The sequence below is a fragment of the Enoplosus armatus genome, chromosome 14 (assembly GCF_043641665.1).
Source record: "Enoplosus armatus isolate fEnoArm2 chromosome 14, fEnoArm2.hap1, whole genome shotgun sequence".
Taxonomy (NCBI): domain Eukaryota; kingdom Metazoa; phylum Chordata; class Actinopteri; order Centrarchiformes; family Enoplosidae; genus Enoplosus; species Enoplosus armatus.
The window spans coordinates 312,472-333,745 of NC_092193.1; the positions used below are offsets into that span (position 1 = coordinate 312,472).

A 21,274-nucleotide genomic window follows, 5' to 3' on the forward strand; every position below is an offset into this window, starting at 1 on the left:
GAATATACCGAGTATCTATTTGAAGACTTTTAATATATAATAATATATATGTAATAAACATGTATGAATATATTCTTGTTTTTCTTATTCTTACTTTGTTCCATTTGTCTCTTTATTGTCTTCTGGTTTTAAAGTGATCATATCCTGTCTGCAGACCAGCTTTTCATTTGTTGAATACTAACAGGTGGAACAGGTGGCAGACAAAGCGGCAACACTGAATGACAGCGTCATTTTATTTTATCTAAAAAAATCTTCATTCTGATTCAGATATGTAATTTAATTGTGCTGTGAAAACTGTTCATGTAAACTGTCTAAATAAAGCTTTTATTGAGCAAAAACATTTAGTTTTTAAGCTTTTAATGATTGATAGTTGATCTTTTTAAACTGAGTTTTTCTGATTTTACTAAAACATTTGAATCATGAAACAGAACACACATTTATACATATTATTATACATCATGCTATATGTCTACAGTGACAGCAGACACTGCACATTAGCACGAGCTGCACACATTATACAGCATACTAGCAATAACTGATCAATAACCAATTAATACCTGATCAGCAAAGACTGCAGCTTTGAAGTGCTCTCTGAGAGGTTTTGTGACTGAGCTGTTTTAATCCTCTATATGTTAATATTAGCTTTTAAATTAGCATTCCTCTCCAGCAGCTCTGTGTTGTCTGTTAGCTTAAAGCTAACACTTCAGTTCACTCTCAAACTACAGCACGGTTACCATGGTGATGATGAAGTTCTCTGAATTAACACAAGAGAGTCTCCAGATCTTCCAGAACATTAATTTCATTCAGTTCAGGGCGATGAAAGAAAACATCATAAATATGTTCAGGATCAATAATCGCCGATAAATAAGTGATGTCAATACAGACTGTAAGTTATTCTTTTTGTTTCAGATGTTTAAATACGGTTTTCATAATTTTTCTGAACAGCAGAACTCCACAGGTGCAGTGTTTATCCATCAGCAGGTGGTTCTTCTGAGAGCTCTAAGGAGAACTCTGCGCTCACCAAGTCAACAACGGATACCTTCAGGGTTCAGAGTCCCCGATTTTTTTTGTTCTATTGAAGACTGTAAGAACTGTTCCAATACCATTCTGTCCGTCATCTGCTGGAACCAGAAAAAAAGAGTCAAACATTTCTTCTGGAGGCGAGGAACCAGCTGCAACAACCAGAGTCAGGATCTAGAACCTTAAACAGGAGTTCTACCCATACAGAAATGCTCTTGAACGGTTCTACAGGTCAACTGGTTCTAGTTTATGATGAAAAGATTTGTTGGAACAGAAACTGATTGTAGAACACCAGGTAGAGAACTTTCTCCAGTCGAGTCTGGTGTAAATGCTCTAGAACCCTGCTTTGGAAGAGTTGGAGATCAAATCACAATATACAGAACACTTCTTGAATGGTTGTTTGATTTCTATGCAGAGTTACCAGCACACAAAAAATGTTTTAGTCAGTGGAAAAGTTCTAGAGGACAGAGGTGGGGTTTTACAGGTTCTAAAGCGGGTAAGTTGTGGAGAAATGTTCCAGAACTCAATGCCAGCCTCATGAGTCAGAACTGGTTGTAGTTTATGATAAGAGCTGTTCTAACAGAAGTTAATTGTAGAACACTTCGGAGCTGTTGCTAGAGTTATATACAGAGTTCCCAGCACAGAAATGTTTTGTAACTCAGCGGAGGAATCCTAGAGGATGCAGTTGGGGTTCTACAGTCGGGAGGAAGAAGGGCTTAGAAGTACATGTATGTATTTGAGTGTTCTAGAACCCCATACTGGAGTGAGTGCTCTCGACCTCTACCACAGCTGTTACAATTCTAGAACTTTTCTGTTCTGTTTTGATTTACCTCCATATAAATATGACGGTTCCATAAGGTCAGAGCTAAAGATATGTGTACATAAGGTTCTAGAAGTATGAGGAGAAGGTCTGGTGTTACAAGCAGGAAGGTGAGTGCCAAACTCCAGATAGACAATATTTTAGACACACGTGAGAGTGATGTGTCAGTATTTGGGTGTTCAGCTGTCCATCAGAAGGTTCTAAAAGGGCATTCCTCCAGAGATCTGGCGGGCCACCTGCTCGTCCTGGCTCTCCTCCTTGTCCTTCCTCTCCTGGTTCCAGTCCTTCAGACCCTCTGGCAGTGTCGTGTCCTCTTCCATGCCTCCGGTTCCCTCAACAAACTCCTCGTATGTCGACTTCTCCGCGAAAGGACGTTTGCCCAGCAGCTCCACCATGTCGCTCTTATCCAGAACCTCCTTCTCCAGCAACCGCAGTGCCACCTGCAGGACGACAAAGAACAAGGTCTGAACTCTGCATGAAGCATGTGTGTGTTTGTGTGCTGTGAATGACCTAGAACGACAGGGTTCTATATATCAGAGCTGGTACGATTTGTTGTTATAGAAGATCATAGGACATCAGAAGTAGAACATTCTAGAAATGTGTGCATGTTGTGAATGGCCTGGCTGCTTCGAGCAAGGTACAAGGTTCTGAGAAGGGTTTTACGCAAAAGTTTTAGAGCTTGTAGAGTTCTCGTTACAAAAATTTTTAAAACCTTAAAAGACGGGGTTCTGTTACTGAAGTAGATTATAGAACACCAGTGGGACAACATTTTAAGCAGCGTTATTATTCCAGAACTCAATCCAGGTCCAGTCCAGGTTCTTTGAGTCAGAGCTGGTTCAGGTTTATGAATAAAATATTTGTTGTTATAATAGTAGATTGTAGAACACCAGATTATAAGCATGTGTGTATTTGTGTGCTCTGTGAATGACCTAGAACCCTGCTTAGAACTCTGCTTGTCCAGCAGAAGGGTTTAGAGGGGCATCCTCAGAAATCGAGATCCATCTACTGAATGTCTGGGTTCCACCACCACTGTAAAATCCTGCCCCCTTTCTGTCAGATATATCTAGAACCTGTTCTTTCTGGAGTTCCAGAACCACCACGCCGCCATCTCTGAGGTCTAGAACATAGAGCAGGTTGAGAACCCTGTGGAGGTTCTTAATGGTGATCTAGAACAGACTATTGTAGATCTCTGGTACCTTCTCCACCTCAGCCTTCTTGTCAGTCAGCAGTTGGTGGGTTCTCTGGTACGCCTCGCTGATGAGGATTCGAACCTCCGTGTCGATGAGACGAGCCGTAGCTTCACTGTACGGTTTCTCCAGAACCATCTCACCCTGCCGGGGGAGGTCGAAGGAAACCTGACCCACCTTTGCATTCATCCCAAACTGAACAATCTGCACACAGAAACCAGGAGGTCAGACAGGAACAGGAAACACATACTGCAGAACACAAACTGCCACTCATCAAGTCATCATCTAGTTTTAGTTCATCACCTACAAGTTACATATTCTTTCTGTTACTGCTGATCATTTTGAAATCATCCATCAGTGTAGATCTCCTTCATTCCAGGCAGCCAACAGGTTTTGGTTTATTTCTTTAAAAAACACTAGACCTGAAAGTTGGCAGAAAATCCCTCACAATATTCTGTCAACCTTTGAACCCTCAGCTTTTTGCTATTTTGAACCTCAGGCCTATGTGACCTCTGACCTGTGCATAGGCGCTCTGGGTGACCTTTCGGAGGTCGTCCTGAGCTCCGGTGGTAATCCGCCTGAAGAAGATCTCCTCGGCAACTCGACCTCCCAGAGTCATACACATCCGGTCCAGCAGCTGCTCTTTGGTGTACAGGTACTGCTCTTTAGGCAGGTACTGAGCGTAACCCAGACCCTTCCCTCTGGGAATGATGGACACCTGCACAGGTAACAACAACAACAACATATTCTGTAACAGCTGACTGCACACGGCATGATGGGATATCTGTGAGGTCCTGCTGTTACAACAAACATTTCAATGTCTAAAGATGAGAACAACTACAGCTCCCAACAATCAAACTGTCAAAGCATCATGGGAATGATGTAACTTCGTTTCCTGTCACAAGATGGAAGAGATGCTGCCGACATGCAGACAGCAGTAACACGTTCAGAGGTAACAGAGATCCTGGATAAGGTTCAGAACAAACATGACAAACAGGTGTCATATTTATCTTTCCCTCCCTCAAGGGTCTGAGGTGAGACGTGTGAGCACTTCAGGTTTCTCTTGTTCAGAATTGCTGACAGTTTAAACAACTGTGTTAGAAAATATCTGGTTCTTTGATAAAAAGTCAAGAAGCCTGTGAACTACGACTCCCAGGGTGCATTTCACAAACAAACAGGCAATCAGGGAGTTTCACAGTCAGTCATTTCTTCAGCTCGCCACTAACAGCTGATCAACCATTCACATGTCTTCTTCTCCGTAGCAACAGCAGCTGAGGCTCATGGGTATTGAAGTATTTAGAAACGGTGTAAATGATCAAACTGGTGTTCAGAACATAACCCTGAATGATGGTTTCATCACCTTCAGTCAGACCTTCAGTCCTGAGTTTCTTTTTTTCTATGGAAGCAGCAGCTCATCTGCAGGAAGATGTCACGTCAACAGGCAGCCGAATATTTACTGTTTCCAGCTGCTTGTTGAATCAATGCTGGAGAGGTCTGTCCACTATCCAACAGACTGAAGAGCAGAATGAGAGCTGGATCAGACACATTCATTAAGATTAGTAAGTGTAACCTTTAGTAGAGGGTCGGCGTGCTCCAGGAACCATCCAGCGATGGCGTGACCCGCCTCGTGATACGCCACCGTCTTCTTCTCCTCCGGCTGCAGGACCTGAGTTTTCTTCTCCAGACCTCAAACACAAACAGGAAGAGTTCAGATTCAAACTTAGTTCTCCGAGTCCGAAACTCAAAGACACATGACTTCACACGTTTGAGTTTCACACACGCCACGTTTCATCCAAACCTCGTCCACATTTTAACAGACTTAACAGAAACTTCTGAAAATAAAACCTGACTTGCTGCTTGTATCTGTCAATATGAGTTCACTGGTTGATGGAGATAAACAGCTGGTGGAGCTAATCAACAGCTGGCGGAGCCGATACACAGCTGGCGGAGCTGACAAACATCTGGTGGAGCTTAAAAACAGCTGGTGGAGCCGATAAACAGCTGGTGGAGCCGATAAACAGCTGGTGGAGCCGATAAACAGCTGGTGGAACTGCTGCTGCAACAACAACCTGCAGAAGATGAGTGAAAGCAGGTGGAGCTGAGCTCCGGTCTCACCTCCGATGACTCTCTCGATGGCCTGTTCAAAGTGTTTCTGGTTGATGGCATCTGAAAGGTGGCGAGCTGCGATCAGAGCTGCCTCGTTACAAACGTTAGCGATGTCGGCGCCTCACAAACAGAAAACAGAAAGCAGAAACCCACAGAGTGACGCAGACTGAGGTTACAGCTGTTTCATGGAGAGAAAATCCAACTGTGTGTTTACCTGAGAATCCAGGTGTGAGGGCGGCCATCTTCCTGGCCAGAGCGTCTTTGTCCAAGTCGACCTCCAGCTTCAGAGGACGCAGGTGAACTTTAAAGATGGACGCTCGACCTTTAATATCCGGAGGACCTGAGAAACCAGAACACTCACTTATTCACACGATGTGAACATGGTTATAGTCACTGCTGCCAAAAACTGTTAGGATAATGATGTGTCTTCTTTTTCCCTGTTTAGTGAAACACTTTGCATGAAAGGTGCCACACAAATTAAGCTTACTATTATCATAATTATATGTATTGATGGATCAGACTCTTTCTCTTCTTCTGAGTTTACAACTCAAACTTTGAAATATGATGTTTTTCTATCTTTGACGTTGTTTTGGCATCAGAAAACATTCAAAAACAATCCACTCAAGATCACATGAAGGCAGATATAATATAAACCCATTGATCTCTTTCCAGAAAATTATAACCACAAGCAGAAATGTGCGGGTTCAAACCTTTTTGCGCTCAACTGGAGGAACCAAAATTAAAGCAGCAACAAGTGGGTTTTAGGCTTCAGGGAGGTGAGCAGAGTCACTTCAGCCAGTTTAATTCTGTCCAAAGAAGGTGTGAGACCGATCGCTCACTCGTTTCATCATCACAAAGCCGGCAGCATTTCAATTGTGCACTCAAAGTTCTGCCGTTTGCTCACCCTTCGTCAGAGTTGAACGAAATGTGTCTCCACTGAGTTTAATCAGGATTCACTGAAGACAACTTGATTATGGCCTATTTACTCATCCCACCTATTGCAAAGATCCACCATGGTGGATATCACGGTGTGAGGGGTGTGGCCTTTCCAAAATGTCATCTTTACGCATTAATTACAGCGCCACCACCAGACCAATTGGGCTCACATTTCTTGGGAAGCATTTGCACATAATTTCCAGTTACAGGGCCAAGTTTGATGGTTTTAACTCATTCCACCTCACAGTAATTTGAGCCGCGGCGGAAGACAAAGATTAATAATAATAAACCAGCACGAACTCAATAGGGCTCTACCGCTTCGGGCTTTGAACGCAAATAAAATGTTTGAATGTCTGCAAGTTATTTAGGTAAATCCTATAAAAGTTATGTTAAGTTAAACATAAGTAATATTTAGCAGCGATGGCGTGCATCAAGCTCCTCAGCAGGAATCCAACCAGCTGTTGGTAAATCTTGGGATGTAGCTGAAGACTGAAAGCTACAAAGACAAACAAACAGAAAGACGTTTTAGTGTTTGACAGTCAGGAAGGAGCAGAAACCTGACGACTGAGTAAATCCACCAGACAACACACTGAACCACAGCTCAGGAACCTCTGGAGCTCTGCAGGGAGACCAGGCCCTACAAATCCAGCAAGAACACCAAATGTCACGTGTTCTTGTACCAAAACAAAAATGGACACCAACCAGCAGCTTGTTTATATGCAGCAACATTTAAGCTGAAAAGACCAAAAAAGGAGGAAAAAGGCAGAGAGTTAGTTAGTGAGATCCTGGATGGAGGCGTGGAGGACTGTAGAGCCGACAGAGGGAACTGGAGCTGAGTCAACTTTGTAAAACAAAGCTAACATCAGGTAAAGCTGTTTATCTACAGGTACTTCTCCCCCAGCAACACACAGGTGACATCATCAGTCGCCAACATCAGTCAGAAGACTTCAGGCTCTTTACATATCAAACACTGCCAACTGACCCAGACCCGGTCCAACTGGGTCCCATCAGTCGTCACACATCAGATTCATCAGAGAGTCAGTCCTAATGTGGATAATTATCTTCAGATCCACAACGATGTGCAGAAGCCACAATATTTTGGCTATGATTGAAAATATTCAATCATCAGTTTTGTGTCAGACATTTTCTTGTGATAAAAATGAACTCCTTAATTTCAAGAGCTCATAACAAAGTAATTTTCTCTTCATAATGGGTTCAGTAACAACATTATTTATAACATGATTATTAAAGATAATTTCATGACAACATTCAAATCTGTTTCCTCATTTTCTGACAAGAAAATGTCCTTTTACTATTATTCTCAGATTTCTCACCGATGTAAATCTGTCTGTCGAAGCGTCCAGGTCTCATTAGAGCTGGGTCCAGGATGTCCGGTCTGTTGGTTCCTGCTAGGACCACAACGTTGGTCGCCGTGTTGAACCCTAAAAGAACAGAGAGGAGTTAGACCTCTAATTTCCTGTCACTTCACTCTCTGACTGATTTTCAATAAAGATATTTTTCAGCTCCAGGAGATTAAAAGATTTGAATCCTTTCATTTTCTACCTTACAACTCCATTAATTTACGCATTAATAATGATGTCATTAAGGATTTTTAAGGAGTTAAAGTACAACTTAAAGGATTGTGAACTATTGAAGTATTTGTAACAGATAACCCCCTTTTCAAGAGGAAAAGACACTTTACAACACAAAATCTATCCCTTAATTTAGACCTTAAAAAAGGGACTTAATTTTTCAATTAAGGTAAAAATGAAGGAGTGTTTTCATGCCCCCCAAACCCCCTTAATATTCAATAATTCATTAATTTGTCCCACATTTGGGGTGACCCCTGAATTTGCACTTAAACTGAAAAATTAAAGTCATTTTAAAAAGATACAAATTACAAGGTTATCATGTACATGAAAACCCCTTAAAATAGCCCAACACTCACTCACACACCAGCTCTGCTGCCCCCTGGTGGTCACAAACTGACTTATTTTGTTTCAGCAGGAACGTTTCTGATCAGGGTCTCATACAAACTCATTAATCACTTTCCAAAATCTGAAAGCCAATTAAGTATTTGAATGTTTGTGTCTCACACTGCTGAAGCATCAAATTGCACTCAGAGACGCCTCAACATTATCAAATCAAGCCACAGCTATAAGATGATACATGTGGGAACAAGTTTATGGTGGACCTTCTCAGTCACCTACCGTCCATCTCCACCAGCAGCTGGTTCAGCGTGTTCTCCTGCTCGCTCTGTCCTCCAAAGTTTCCTCGTCCTCGTTTCCGTCCCACGGCGTCGATCTCGTCAATGAAGAGGATGCAGGGAGCGTTCTTCCTCGCCATGACGAACAGATCTCTCACCTGCACAGGAAGTGACATCAGGATGACTGACTCTTCATCAAAACACCTCATGATGTCAGCAACAGCTACTGTAATTCACAACGTCATTAAACTCTGTCTCGTTATTGATTTGATTGAGAGACCTCTAGAGGCAGAAATTACATAGTTGAACATATCCTGTGAAACGCGTTACACACTTTTAGTGCCAACTGACTCAGACTTGAAGACACTTGTTGGCTTAGCAACATGACATGATGCAACACTCTCTGTAGGAGCCAGTTTTTATTGTCACATACACAAGAATTACAGTGAAGCCATCGTTGGCGATGAAATTCTTAGATCTCGGGCTCCTTTCAACGGTGCTCTAAAGGATGTGTATAAAACAAATGTATAAAGAAGAATCACATAAGTGGAACAAAATCTAGTTAGAATCTAAGGCATAAAATAGTGCAGTAGCTAAAATATAAGAACATATGCATATACAGTGATGGATAAATATGTACAGTGATGTGTACAGATATAAAAGGTAGTAATAAATACATATGCTGAGATGTAAACACATTCTAAACAACCAGGTAAGTAAGCAGGTGGAGCCAGTGCAGTAGAATATGTATGTACAGTACTAGTAAGTATAGTTTAAGTAAGGCAGTAGTATAAAGTGACATCAGCAAGTGACCTGCTTCGGAGCAGGTTATGTTTACAGCATACGTTATCATGGTGATGTACCCTGGTATGAAAAGAACCACCGTTGTAACCCTGAAAACACGGGGTTAATCCTGAAGTTACCTCGCTAACCTCAAATCCTGCTTCGTAGCACGGGCCTCTGGTTGCCTAAAGGAAGGCATTGTTGAATGCTTCACTTGAAAAGGTGTACTCGGGTACAGTTCGCATCAGGTGCAAGAACTATTGTACCAAAACAGGGAAGTAGACTGCTACTTAAAAGGTGACACCGGCAACTATTCGACAGCACCGTTCAAACATCTGCGTATGTGCCCAGCACACGCAGGTCTCATCCTCTGAACTGCTCGGTCTCGGCTGATGAAGTAGGAGGGAAGGCGAGAGGGTCATTCTTGACATCTCCACAGTCGTAGTAATAGTAGGCAGAGTGCTCATAGAACTACTTTCTATTCCGGAGCTGGTGACATAAGTGTACTCTTCTTCTTCTTCTTGATGTATTATGGTGGTTGGCAAATAACGTTATGTCGCATTACCACCACCAACTGCTACGGAGTGTGGATCAAGTGTACTTGGGTAGGAAACAATGTGAAAGCTGAGTGCTGAGTTTTGTACATACTTTTGGTTCTAAATTTTTGCTACTTTCTACTCTTGAATGGGAGTACCAGTACTGTACAATTTCCCCCTGGGGATCAATAAAGTAATTCTCATTCTGATTCTGATTCGGGTGGGGGGGGGGGCAATCGTACTCAGGCACGGTAGAAACAATGATACCTAATATGAAAAAGGCCTTGAAACATGTGGGGACTACAGGCTGCAGCCATTCAGGAAGCTCAGGAATCTGAAATTGTCTCGTCCTCCAACATAAGAAGAAAATAATCTCTTCCTACATTCAAGCCGATAGTTTCATGGAGAGCTGCAGGCGTTAATGTCAGCTGAGGTCAAAGGTCAATCCACTGCTGCTTTGATAAATATTCGTCCCATCAGCTGAATCTGTTTCATCTGAACTGTGAACATGCTGCATGTTTAAAAAAGCTAATGTCACTGTGGTCAGGATGAGGTTTATAATCTGGACCAAATCAAAATGTTCCATGAGAAGTTTTGAAATGTTTGTTGCAAGTTTTTTACGGTGAGTTGGTTAGATGTCAATTAGATCAAATTATAAAAACACTTTCTACACAAATGATCATTTATCATTTATATATCAGAAATTGTACACTGACTTTGTATTGAAGGTTTTTAAACTAAATTTGAAACATAATTTTTATATATTTTCATTTTCTTTTAATATTTTTTTTCACTTAAATCACCTGACTGGAACTAAATAAACTTTGTCACTTCACATTCGAGTAATGTAATGTCGCATCCACAGACATGTGTGTGTTGCTCACCCTGGCGGGTCCGACACCCACAAACATCTCCAGGAACTCAGAGCCGTTGACAGTGATGAACGGTACGTTGGCCTCTCCGGCCGTCGCTTTGGCCAACAGAGTCTTTCCTGTTCCTGGAGGACCCGTCAAGATGGCTCCCTACACACATAATAAACAATCATTAAAACAAAATACACACAGAGGATTTGTTAAGACGGTTCTTAAGACACAAACAATCATTAACTGCTTAACTCCACCCTCACCTCCTTAGGTCCTGGTCCCACCCTCACCCTGGGGTTAGCCCTACCCCTCAGGCTTTCATGATCTTGAAATTTCTTGACCCCACCTTAACTTTTGAGATCTTGGCCCTGCCCACACCTTAGGATTTTAATTTCCTTATCCTTACCATAGAGATGTTAAACCCTTACCCCACACTTAGAGTTCTGGGCCCTGCCCTCATCATGGGGACCCACACCAGCCTCATCTTGAAGTTCTATAACCCCACCCTCACCCTCTACGCTCTTACCCCCGCCCTTACCTCGGGGTTCTTGTCCCCTACCTCACCTTGGGGATCTTGGCACCCAGGTCCTGGTACTGTTTGGGGTTCTTCAAGAAGTTGACAAACTCCATGATCTCCAGCTTGGCCTCCTCGCAGCCCGCCACATCTTTGAACTTCACATCAATCTCGTCTTTCAGGATCTTCGCCGTCGTCTCGCTGACGCTGAACAGCCCGCCCATTCCCCGGCCAGGACGCCCCGCCCCCGCCGGCCCCCGTCGCAGCATGAACAGCAGAAAGCCAATGATGAGCACTGTGGGAAGCATGCTCAGTAGGAATGTGCTGGAGAGGAAGAACAGACATTAGATTATAAACCTATAACATACAGTATATACAGTATATACAGAGGGGTCCAGAAGTCGGAGACCACATTGAAAATCGGAAATATTTTAACGTAAACCTGGAAATAATCACAAAGTTTGAGGATTCAGAAACATTTAAAAAGTTCTGACATGTAAAATGAAGAAATGTTTTGATTCTGCACTATTTTTAGGTCAGCAATCAGATTTAATCACATTTGTGGCATCGACCAACTGAACTCCTTCGTCCAAAAGGTCAGATGTCTTTGAGTTGTGTCCTTCCATCGAAGCCTGCGTTCAGATGACACTCAGCTGGATTTGATCTCCTCATCGGAGGCTCGTTCAATGAACTCAGCTTGCAGCCGGTGTTCACCTGTTCTAAACATGGCTGTGCCTCAAGTTTCCAGCAGGTCATTGTTCACTAAGCAGCATTGTGATAGTGGCTGCTTGACTCTCATCGCTACAATTATTAGTCATAGTCCTGTTACTGCTATTATTAGTCATATTTCAGTTATTATTACAACTATTATTGATCATATTCTCTCCATCATCAGCTCCACCTGCTGGACAGAAGGACAAACTGCATCTCTCTCTCTCAGCACTTGGCCCTCTGTAATAATACTATTGAACTGGTCTCAGACTTTTGGACCCCACTGTATACATGAAGCAGCGCTGTGTTGTTCCTCACCCATCACTCTCAGTGGAATAAACCACCGGCAGTCTGTTCTCTCCCTCGATGCCGAACTCGTACTGAGCCGTCTCCAGGTTCCTCTCAAACGTGTCCACACTGCCGATGTTGAACCACACATACTGCTGAAAGAGACAAAGAAACAGACTGAATATTCTGCTTCATTCCACCAATTCTTTGAACTTGGTTTGTCTTAAGTTTGTCAGTTGGTGCGAACTTAAAACTGAATCCTCATGGATCTGAAATCTTAAATCTTGTTGTTTGACAAATGTTGTATTCTGGTGAGGGGGCATAGACGAGCACTTAAAGTTTATGTATCTTCTGTTTGTGGTTTCATTGTAATGTATTTATTTGTAAGACATGAATCTGACTGTCAACCTGCTGTAGAAAGAAATGACACACACACACACATATAGGAGACTGCCCTCACTACAAGGCCCTGCCCCGCCCTTTGGGGTCTTGCCTCCACCTTCACTTTGAAGATGTCTTTTGAACCTGCTCACCTTGGGGTTTCTTAGCATGAACCTCACTTTAGGGCTCTTGACCCAGCCAACACCTTAAACCTCAACGATCTACCCTCACCTTCGGGATCTTGCCTCTTGCTCCAGCTTTACTTTGAAGTTATGGGCAGCTGTAGCTCAGGAGGTAGAGTGGGTCGACCACTGACCACAGGGTAGGCAATTCAATCCCCACCTCATGCTTTCCACGTGCCCTTGGGCAAGACATTGAAACCCACATTGCGAAAGTGGGTGAATGAGCGGCAAAAACCTCATAAAGCACTTGGGATGAAAGAACTATGTAAACGTCTTTTACCATTTAATCAAGTTTAATGGCCTAGTCCATACCTCTGGGATATGGATCCCTCCATCACCTTTAAGTTTTCTAGCCCCACCCTCACCTCAGGAGTCTTAGGCACACCCTCGCCTTGTATTTCCTGGCTCTCCCTCACCTTTAAGTTTCTTGCCCTCATCTCTGGGATCTTTACCTCAATTTAGGAATGAGGCCTCAGTTTAGGAAGAAAGTCCTGATCTAGAAGATACGTGGCCCTGTCCTTAGTGTCGGGATGCTGACCCTGCCCTCACCTTGAGAATCCCACTTTCATCTTGGGGTTTCAGTCATCTAGGACCTTAAATTCATGTATCTTTTGTATGTGGTTTGATTGGAATTGATTTATTTGTTGATTTTGACACCAAACTGTCAACGGTCAAACTGCTACACGAAGACACATCGGATCCTGAGTGATGATGATTCATTGTTTGTGATGTTAGTAGGTTATAGGTTTGAACCTCAAGTGAGTCAAATAAAAATAAAAGATATTCAACAATAATAAGTAAAGTATCAACGTTACCACAGTTTTAAATAACAAGACAAGTAAATTAAATAAATAAAAAAGTTAAAAACTGATTTTAAATCCAACAGTAAAATACTGAGTTTCGTAAACAGTTTCTAACTCACCCCGTCCACCGGCGTCTTCCCGGGAGAGAAAACCACTTTGACATAACGCTTGTTGACCACCTCTAACCGGTCCACCTGATGACAAAACACACACGTGTACTGTAATACTACTGTTTGTAGTAATCTAGTTCAGTACATGCACTCAAAATCAACTGAATATATGAGCACACATACTATATAGTCAAGACGACATGGTTTAATTAAATTGAGTGGGTCAGATTGGGGGGAAACACTCAGATTAGAGGCAAAGAAGTCAGATTCACAAAATGTACAAATTCACCCAGATGAACAAAATCAGATGAACAAAGTTAACAAGTTCCCATTAACAAAATAAAAAAAAAAACTAGGTTTACCGCTGCAGATTAACTCAAGAAGATGCAAAAAATAAATCTGATTTATGGTGATTAAAAAGTAAGATTAGCACATTTAAAAAAGTAAAATTGACAAAATTAACTAAATCAGATTTGTTCATATTAACACATGAAATTAACCCAAATTTACACAACCAGATAAACTAATAAAATAATCTAACAAAGTCAGATTAATTTAATCCGATTAACAAAATGAAAAAAGTCAGGTTGACAAAATCAACAAAATCTGGATGGGTTTAGGTGAGCAGGTCAGAGTGGGACAGTAGAGTTGCATTATGAAGATCAGATTAATGGTGTTACATAAGATGTTCTCACCACTCCTTTGGACAGGTAGTTATTAACAAAGTCCTTCCAGGTGACCTCTCGTCCTCCATCCCTGAAGAAGAAGTAATAGGTGACGGTGGTCCAGAATGCCACTCCGCTCAGGAAGTACATCCGAAACTCTTTATCATCCCAGGGAACATCACCCTGAAACAAACACAACCTGAGATCAGATCCACTACACAGAAAACACACACCTGTCTGACTAGGTGAGCACAGGTGGGAGCTGAACTAATATGTTTCTCCACACACACTGACCTTCTGCAGACGGCTGTACCAGTGTGACTCCTCCCTACGGCCTCCTCGTTTTCCACTCCCTCCTCCTCCTCCTCCTCCTCCTCCTCCTCCACCTGCTCCACCTACTCCTCCACCTATTCCTCCTCCTCCTCCTCCTCCACCTGCGGCTCCCCCTGACCTCCCAGAGGTTCTCTGAGCATTGGCAGGTTTGGCTTCTGAGAACATAACAGATGATAATCCATCGATCAGGTTGACAGTAAATAACAAAAGACCTCAACAGAGTCAGAAATGAATATTTGCAGACAGGTAACAGTCAGTAGATGTCAACAGACGTCATTGAAGACGAGTGAACTGTGGTACCCGACAGGCATGGAGTGTTCATCATTAAACCAGTTGAATAATGTTAAATATTACATTTTTAATAAGGTGAAACATCATTAAATGCTCTCCTAAGGTGGCATAAATACACTGGAGCACATATTGTATTAAAATTACATATTATGTATAAATGTGTGAGAGCCCCACATGTTATCAGAAAAATTAAATTACAGGTGGAAATGGGTGTGGATTATCAACTACGTAGAGCTCTATTTGCGGTATCAGTAGATGTTGGCAGACGACAGCAGACGTCAATACACGGCAGTGGATGTCGGTACATGTCAGTAGATGTCGGCAAATGTTGGCAGATGTCGGCAGATGTAGGCAGATGTAGGCAGATGTCAGTAGACGGCAGTAGATGTCAGTAGTTGGCAGTAGATGTCGGCAGATGTCGGCAGAGGTCAGTAAATGTCAGAAGTCAGTAGATGTCGGCAGATGTCGGTAGATGTCGGTAGGTTTCTACCTTTGGTTGCAGCTTCAGCTTCAGTGTTTTTTGGAGTTTTCTGATTTTCTGGGAAATATTTCTCAAAGCCTGAAGAGAAAGAAAACAACACATCACTGTACTGAACACACACATTTGTACTTGTGAGGACCCTCACAGCCTTAACAACTAAATTCCAAGATCTGAAACTCAAACTGGTCCTCACAAAGATAGATGTCAAAGACACACACACAGTCCTGTACCTTTAGGTGGTCTGGAGCTCAATCTCCTGTACGCTCCCAGCATGTCACTTAGCAGTCTCCGCCCATTGTCTACCTGTCCCGCCGTGGTCGAACACATCACCTGACCAACAGGACACAAGCCTTCAGCCAATCATCAAACTTTTATCAGAGGACTCGTCAGCTCGACACGTCTTCAGTGTGCTTCAGTAAAACAAAAAGAATACGCTGCACTGAGAGCAGCAACCAGAGACGGGTCTCTTAACTATGAAAGCTCATTCTCACCAACAAATATATACAGAATTATTAGGAGAAGTAAAAAGTTCACCTTTTAGAAAATTATGAGATAACAAGTCCATTTTATCAATAGAGCCCAATGTCACAAATCTGCCACAAGGGGTTTTACAATCTGTACAGCATACACCCTCCGTCCTTAGACCCTCCATTCCCACAAAACGTCCCCAAAAAACTCTAACAGGGAAAAACAGATGAAAGCTCAGGAAGAGCAGCAGCGGAGGGGTCCATCTCCCAGGACGCACAGGACGTAGGTGTCGCGTGGACCAAATAGACCAACAAATAAATTAGAGCTGCAACTGACATGTTTTTTCCATTATCGATTAATCTTTATATTTGATAAATCAATTGATCCTTTAGTTAATGAAAATGCCTAAAAGCAGCAAAACATTTGAAACGGCTGAGAATCTGGGAAGATGTGATGGACAGAACTGTCGCTACAAGTCACAGAGGTCCTCGCTAATATATTAAGGTTGATAAATATATCGGCTATCGGCTATCACCGGTTGTTTTTTGTCATTTTATTTTTCTGATTGCTCTACACCTCGGACTTCAGACACAACACTGTCAGCTGTCACATCCAGAAGTTCTGTGACGACACTGCCATCGTTGGATGTGTGTCTGAGGGGAACGACCTGGAATACAGGGAGGTCATCAGCCACTTTGTCAGCTGGTGTGAGCTCAACCAGCTTCACATCAACGCCAGCAAGACGAAGGAGATGATGATCGATTTCAGGGGGAAGTCATCCAGCATCACACTGGTGAACATCCAGGGTTTGGACATTGAGGTGGTGGAGAACTACAAATTCCTGGGTGTTCTCCTGAACAATAAACTGGACTGGTCTGACCGCACTCAGGCCCTGTACAAGAAGGGTCAAAGCCACCTCCACCTGTGTGTGCAGGAAACTGCTCCGGACTTTTTATGACACTGTGGTGGAGGAGGCTCAACAGACTGATTAGGCGAGCCGGCTCTGTTCTGGACTGTCCGCTGGGCTCCATTGAGGAGGTGGGGGAGAGGAGGATGTTAGCCAAGCTGACATCCATCATGGACAACACCTCTCACCCCCTGCACAAGACTGTGGGGGCCCTGAGCAGCTCCTTCAGCAGCAGACTGCACATCTGTACATATTTATATTCCCCGTGTATATATGTATTTTTGTTCCCCATATTTTTTATATCTGTATTTATTATATGTATATTGTATGTATTATTGTATATTTGTTTGTTTTTTAAATACTTCTGTTTTTTTATTGACACAGTGCTTGTCTGCTGTGTGTTTCTGCACCTTTCTGTCTTTGCTGTTGTGACTTGTAAATTTCCCCGCTGTGGGATGAATAAAGTCTACGTCTAAGTCTAATGTCCCCCTGAGAACCGGTTCTAAATTAATCAGAGCCTCAGATATTTCAATGGTTGGTTCTTTTATCGGTACTTGAGCTAGAGAGCAAATATGACTTTAGTGTTCTTTATGGTTGTGTGTGCAGCCTCTGCTCTCTGCTTTACTAAACCAACATTAAGAGAAACTAAATTCACATTACGAGGTATTATTTCCTGCGACGATAAATCAGACAATAGATCAAGATTAAAACATATTCAGGTCCTCTTCCACTCAAAATCATGTTTAGTTTCTTATTCCTTCCCTGTGCAGAATGATGTTTGTACACTCTGCTAAAGCTTCTATGCACTCATCTTAAATCTTTAATATTTAACGTCCGGCCACACCGCCTACCTGCAGCGGGGCTTCCACGGATTCGGCGTGTCTTACCGGGGCCGTTTACCGGAGCAGTTTACCGGAGCCGGAGAGCTCAGAGTTTATATTTTATTTTCATTATATTAATGTTCAAGAACTCATATATATAATCTTTAAATTAAGATTATCAGTAAGTAAGCCAACAATCTGACTAAATATATCAACGTTTACGTTTACCTTACGTAAATATTCTAACTATAGTAAGTGTCGAGCCTGTTTTAACACAACTTACAGAGGTTATTGAACGTTACATGATTCAATGACAACAGCAGCAACACTGAAGCGTCACACAGGTAAGCTTACCTGACGTAACACACAAGTCATTACATACATGTGGTTCACAACAGGCCTGTCGTTTAGCGGGACAGTGTTGACCTGTCAGCGGGTCAGCGGGGTCAGTGTTCGGGCTTGTTTTAGCCGCTGTCCCGGTTAGCACAGTTAGCATGTTAGCAAGTTATCCACCTACCAGCCTGGTTGCAGCGTTGGAGGGCAGCAGCAGCCGGAACATGTTCCTGCAGCCGGCTGACAGCCGCAGGTAGCGGTGAGCCATCTTCACGGCGGACTCACACAGAGACACACTGGCTGAAAACAACAGTTACGGACTCTAAACACAACTCAAGTACAATCTTTCTGTTCCGTAATCACACTGGCCCGCCATCTTTACTGTAACTTCGCCTTTTACTTCTTCCATGGTGTTTGGCAGCTTTGACACCACTGGGCGCACCACTGCCCTCCGCAGGATAAAACATGAAGGAGGCGTCACAGAATTCATCATTTGCTGAACTCAGATGGAGATTTTTGAAGTTATATTCCAAAAGATTTTCAGCATTTCAAACCGCTATCTAATGTGTTCCCACATTTTGCAGTGGCAGTGGTGAGGTCCACTAACCTGACATTACAAATGCAAATTGGTCTGGGGCGTCTCAGTTCATTTTTGATTTCCAAGGGCTTTATTCATAGGCGCAGACCAAAATGCCTCTGGACGCAATAGACCTACGACCAATCACCCCATAATAGATAAACGGTTGTGATTGGCCCGACCCGGCCATGTCGGCTGGAAATCTGAACCATGAAAAAAATATATATAAAAATACTGGAATTTCCCTTGAAGGTGGCCAGTACAGGGAGGATAGGAATGCGAAATGGTGCTGGATGTAAAGGTGTGATCACAGGGTGCCAATGAGTGAAAGTATCAAGGAACTGAAGAGGAATTTCAAATGGGGAAAATAGTGAATGCACAAACACTGAAAACAACAAAAGAAGGATTGAAAAAGAATATTGAAACAGTATTGATTGAATGTGAAGGACAGCACTGTAGCCAGGCTGACAGAGAGTCACAGCTCTATGGAGCCATGTATTCCTATAACCCTCAGCAGTAAAGACTTCATGAGCTTCTTTAATGATAAAATTCTAACTATTAGAGACAGAATTGATCACCTCCTGTCTTCAGGTGGTACCTTACCTTCAAACACAGGAATCTCAGAAATGGCTGTAAAACCTGATGTATATTTAGATTGCTTTTTCTCCCATTGACCTTCACCAAATTACTAAAACCATCTCTTCAATCAACTTGTCTCTTAGAGCCCATCCCAACCTGGCTGCTTAAAGAGGTTTTACCTTTAGTCAGCACTTCTTTACTAGACATGATCAATCTGTCTTTATTAACAGGCTACGTACCACAGTCCTTTAAAGTAGCTGTAATTAAACCTCTTCTTAAAAAGCCCACTCTTGATCCAGAGGTTTTAGCCAACTATAGACCTATATCTAACCTTCCCTTTCTCTCCAAGATTCTTGAGAAAGCAGTCGCCAACCAGCTGTGTGACTTTCTACATGACAATAAGTTGCTTGAGGACTTTCAGTCAGGTTTCAGAGCTCATCATAGCACAGAGACAGCACTGGTGAACGTTACAGATGACCTGCATCAGACAGAGGACTTGTCTCTATACTTGTTCTGTTAGACCTTAGTGCTGCATTCGACACCATTGACCATCATATCCTATTACAGAGACTGGAACATTTAATTGGCATCAAAGGAACCGCACTAAGCTGGTTTAAGTCGTATTTATCAGATCGATCTCAGTTTGTACACGTTAACGATGAATCCTCCATGTACGCCAAAGTCAGTCATGGAGTTCCACAAGGTTCTGTGTTTGGACCAATACTATTCACCTTATATATGCTTCCTTTAGGAGATATTATTAGAAAACACTCCATACATTTTCATTGCTATGCGGATGATACCCAGCTATATTTATCGATCAAGCCAGAAGAACCTCATCAGTTAGCCAAGCTTCAAGCATGCCTTAAGGACATAAAGACCTGGATGACCTGCAATCATCTGATGTTGAACTCAGACAAGACAGAAGTTATTGTTCTTGGCCCTGAACACCTCAGAAACACAGTATCTAAGGATATTATTACCCTAGATGGCATTGCCCTGGCCTCCAGCGCCACCGTGAGGAATCTCGGAGTTGTCTCTGATCAGGACATGTCCTTTAACTCCAGCGTAAAACAAACTTCAAGGACTGCCTTCTTTCACCTCCGTAACATTGAAACATCAGGAAGATCCTGTCTCAAACAGATGCAGAAAAATTAGTCCATGCATTTGTCACGTCTAGGCTGGATTATTGCAATTCCTTATTATCAGGCTGTCCCAATAAGTCCCTGAGGACTCTCCAGCTGATCCAGAATGCTGCTGGACATGTACTGACTGGAACCAGGAAAAGAGATCATATTTCTCCTGTATTAGCTTTGCTGCACTGGCTCCCTGTAAAATCTAGAATAGAGTTTAAAATCCTTCTCCTGACCAACAAAGCTCTTACTGGTCAGGTACCATCATATCTTAAAGAGCTCATAGTACCCTATTACCCCACTAGAGCACTCCGCTCCCAGAGTGCAGGGTTGCTTGTGGTTCCTAGAGTCTCCAAAAGCAGAACAGGAGCCAGAGCCTTCAGCTATCAAGCTCCTCTCCTGTGGAATCGGCCCCCAGTTTGGGTCCGGGAGGCAGACACACTCTCTACTTTTAAGAGTAGGCTTAAAACTTTGCTTTTTGATCACGCTTATAGTTAGGGCTGGCTCAGGCCTGCCTGGACCCTAGTTATGCTGCTATAGGCCTACACTGCTGGGGCACTTCCCATGATGCACTGAGCTTTCCTCCTCTCCCTCTCCATCTTTACACATTCATGTCCCTCTAATGCATGTTACTAACTTTATATCTTCCCCAGAGTTTCTTTTGCTTTGTCGTCTTGCAGGTTCCTGTGGATCGTGGTCCTGGTATGCCTGGCTGCTGCTGCCATGGGCCTGCCTGACTCTCATCACTACAGTTATTATGTTAAGTCATAGTTCTGTTACTATTAAAGCTGTTATTGCTATAATTAATCTCAGCTATTATTACAGATGTAACTACTATTATCAGTCATATTTCCAGTATTATTATAATTATAGCCGCTATGGCTACTGCTAGTGCTGCCATACATCTGCCTCGTCTGCTTGTCTGCCTGTGTCTATCTCTCTCACTCTGTCTCTTTCTGTCTGTCTATCTGTCTCTCCCCCTCTCTCTTTCTCCCTCCCTCTCTATGTCTCTCTCTCTCAAACCCAACCAGTCAAAGTAGATGACCCCCCCCCCCCCCCCCCCACCTAGAGTCTGGTTCTGCTCGAGGTTTCTGCCTCTTAAAAGGAAGCTTTTCCTTGCCACTGTCGCCAAAGTGCTTGCTCATGGTGGGAACTGTTGGGTCTCTGTAATAACATTATAAAGAGTCGGTCTAGACCTCTGTAAAGTGTCATGAGATGACTTTTGTTGTGATTTGGCGCT

The 21,274-nt window shown here is 42.9% G+C and overlaps 1 protein-coding gene across 3 annotated transcripts; it reads right to left on the reverse strand.

The window, feature by feature from the left end:
- Positions 1-362: 362 nt before the first annotated feature.
- Positions 363-18,057, reverse strand: afg3l2 (AFG3-like AAA ATPase 2). 3 transcript variants are annotated; one of them, XM_070918377.1, is made up of 18 exons: positions 17,930-18,057; positions 15,447-15,546; positions 15,226-15,294; positions 14,546-14,599; positions 14,406-14,500; positions 14,142-14,294; positions 13,456-13,530; positions 12,001-12,125; positions 11,022-11,295; positions 10,479-10,616; positions 8,280-8,433; positions 7,404-7,511; positions 5,348-5,473; positions 5,143-5,253; positions 4,598-4,713; positions 3,545-3,745; positions 3,037-3,231; positions 363-2,280 (listed from the first exon to the last, which is right to left on the reverse strand). In XM_070918377.1, the coding sequence occupies exons 1-18, from the start codon at positions 18,011-18,013 to the stop codon at positions 2,041-2,043; spliced, it is 2,418 nt and encodes an 805-aa protein (XP_070774478.1). In that variant the 5' UTR covers positions 18,014-18,057; the 3' UTR covers positions 363-2,040. The 3 variants fall into 3 exon arrangements, with proteins under 3 accessions (XP_070774478.1, XP_070774479.1, XP_070774477.1); XM_070918378.1 differs by lacking the exon at positions 14,546-14,599 and having other exon boundaries at positions 14,406-14,524; XM_070918376.1 differs by having other exon boundaries at positions 14,406-14,599.
- Between the last annotated feature and the right edge of the window lie 3,217 nt (positions 18,058-21,274).

Excerpts from the sequence above, each read along its gene's own strand:
- afg3l2 (XM_070918376.1), bottom strand. The coding sequence starts at position 18,013 with ATGGCTCACCGCTACCTGCGGCTGTCAGCCGGCTGCAGGAACATGTTC. Across the intron at positions 12,126-13,455 it reads GGAAGACGCCGGTGGACGGG|CAGTATGTGTGGTTCAACAT; the intron begins GTGAGTTAGAAA and ends TGTCTCTTTCAG. Across the intron at positions 10,617-11,021 it reads TGGGTGCCAAGATCCCCAAG|GGAGCCATCTTGACGGGTCC; the intron begins GTGAGGTAGGGG and ends TTATGTGTGTAG.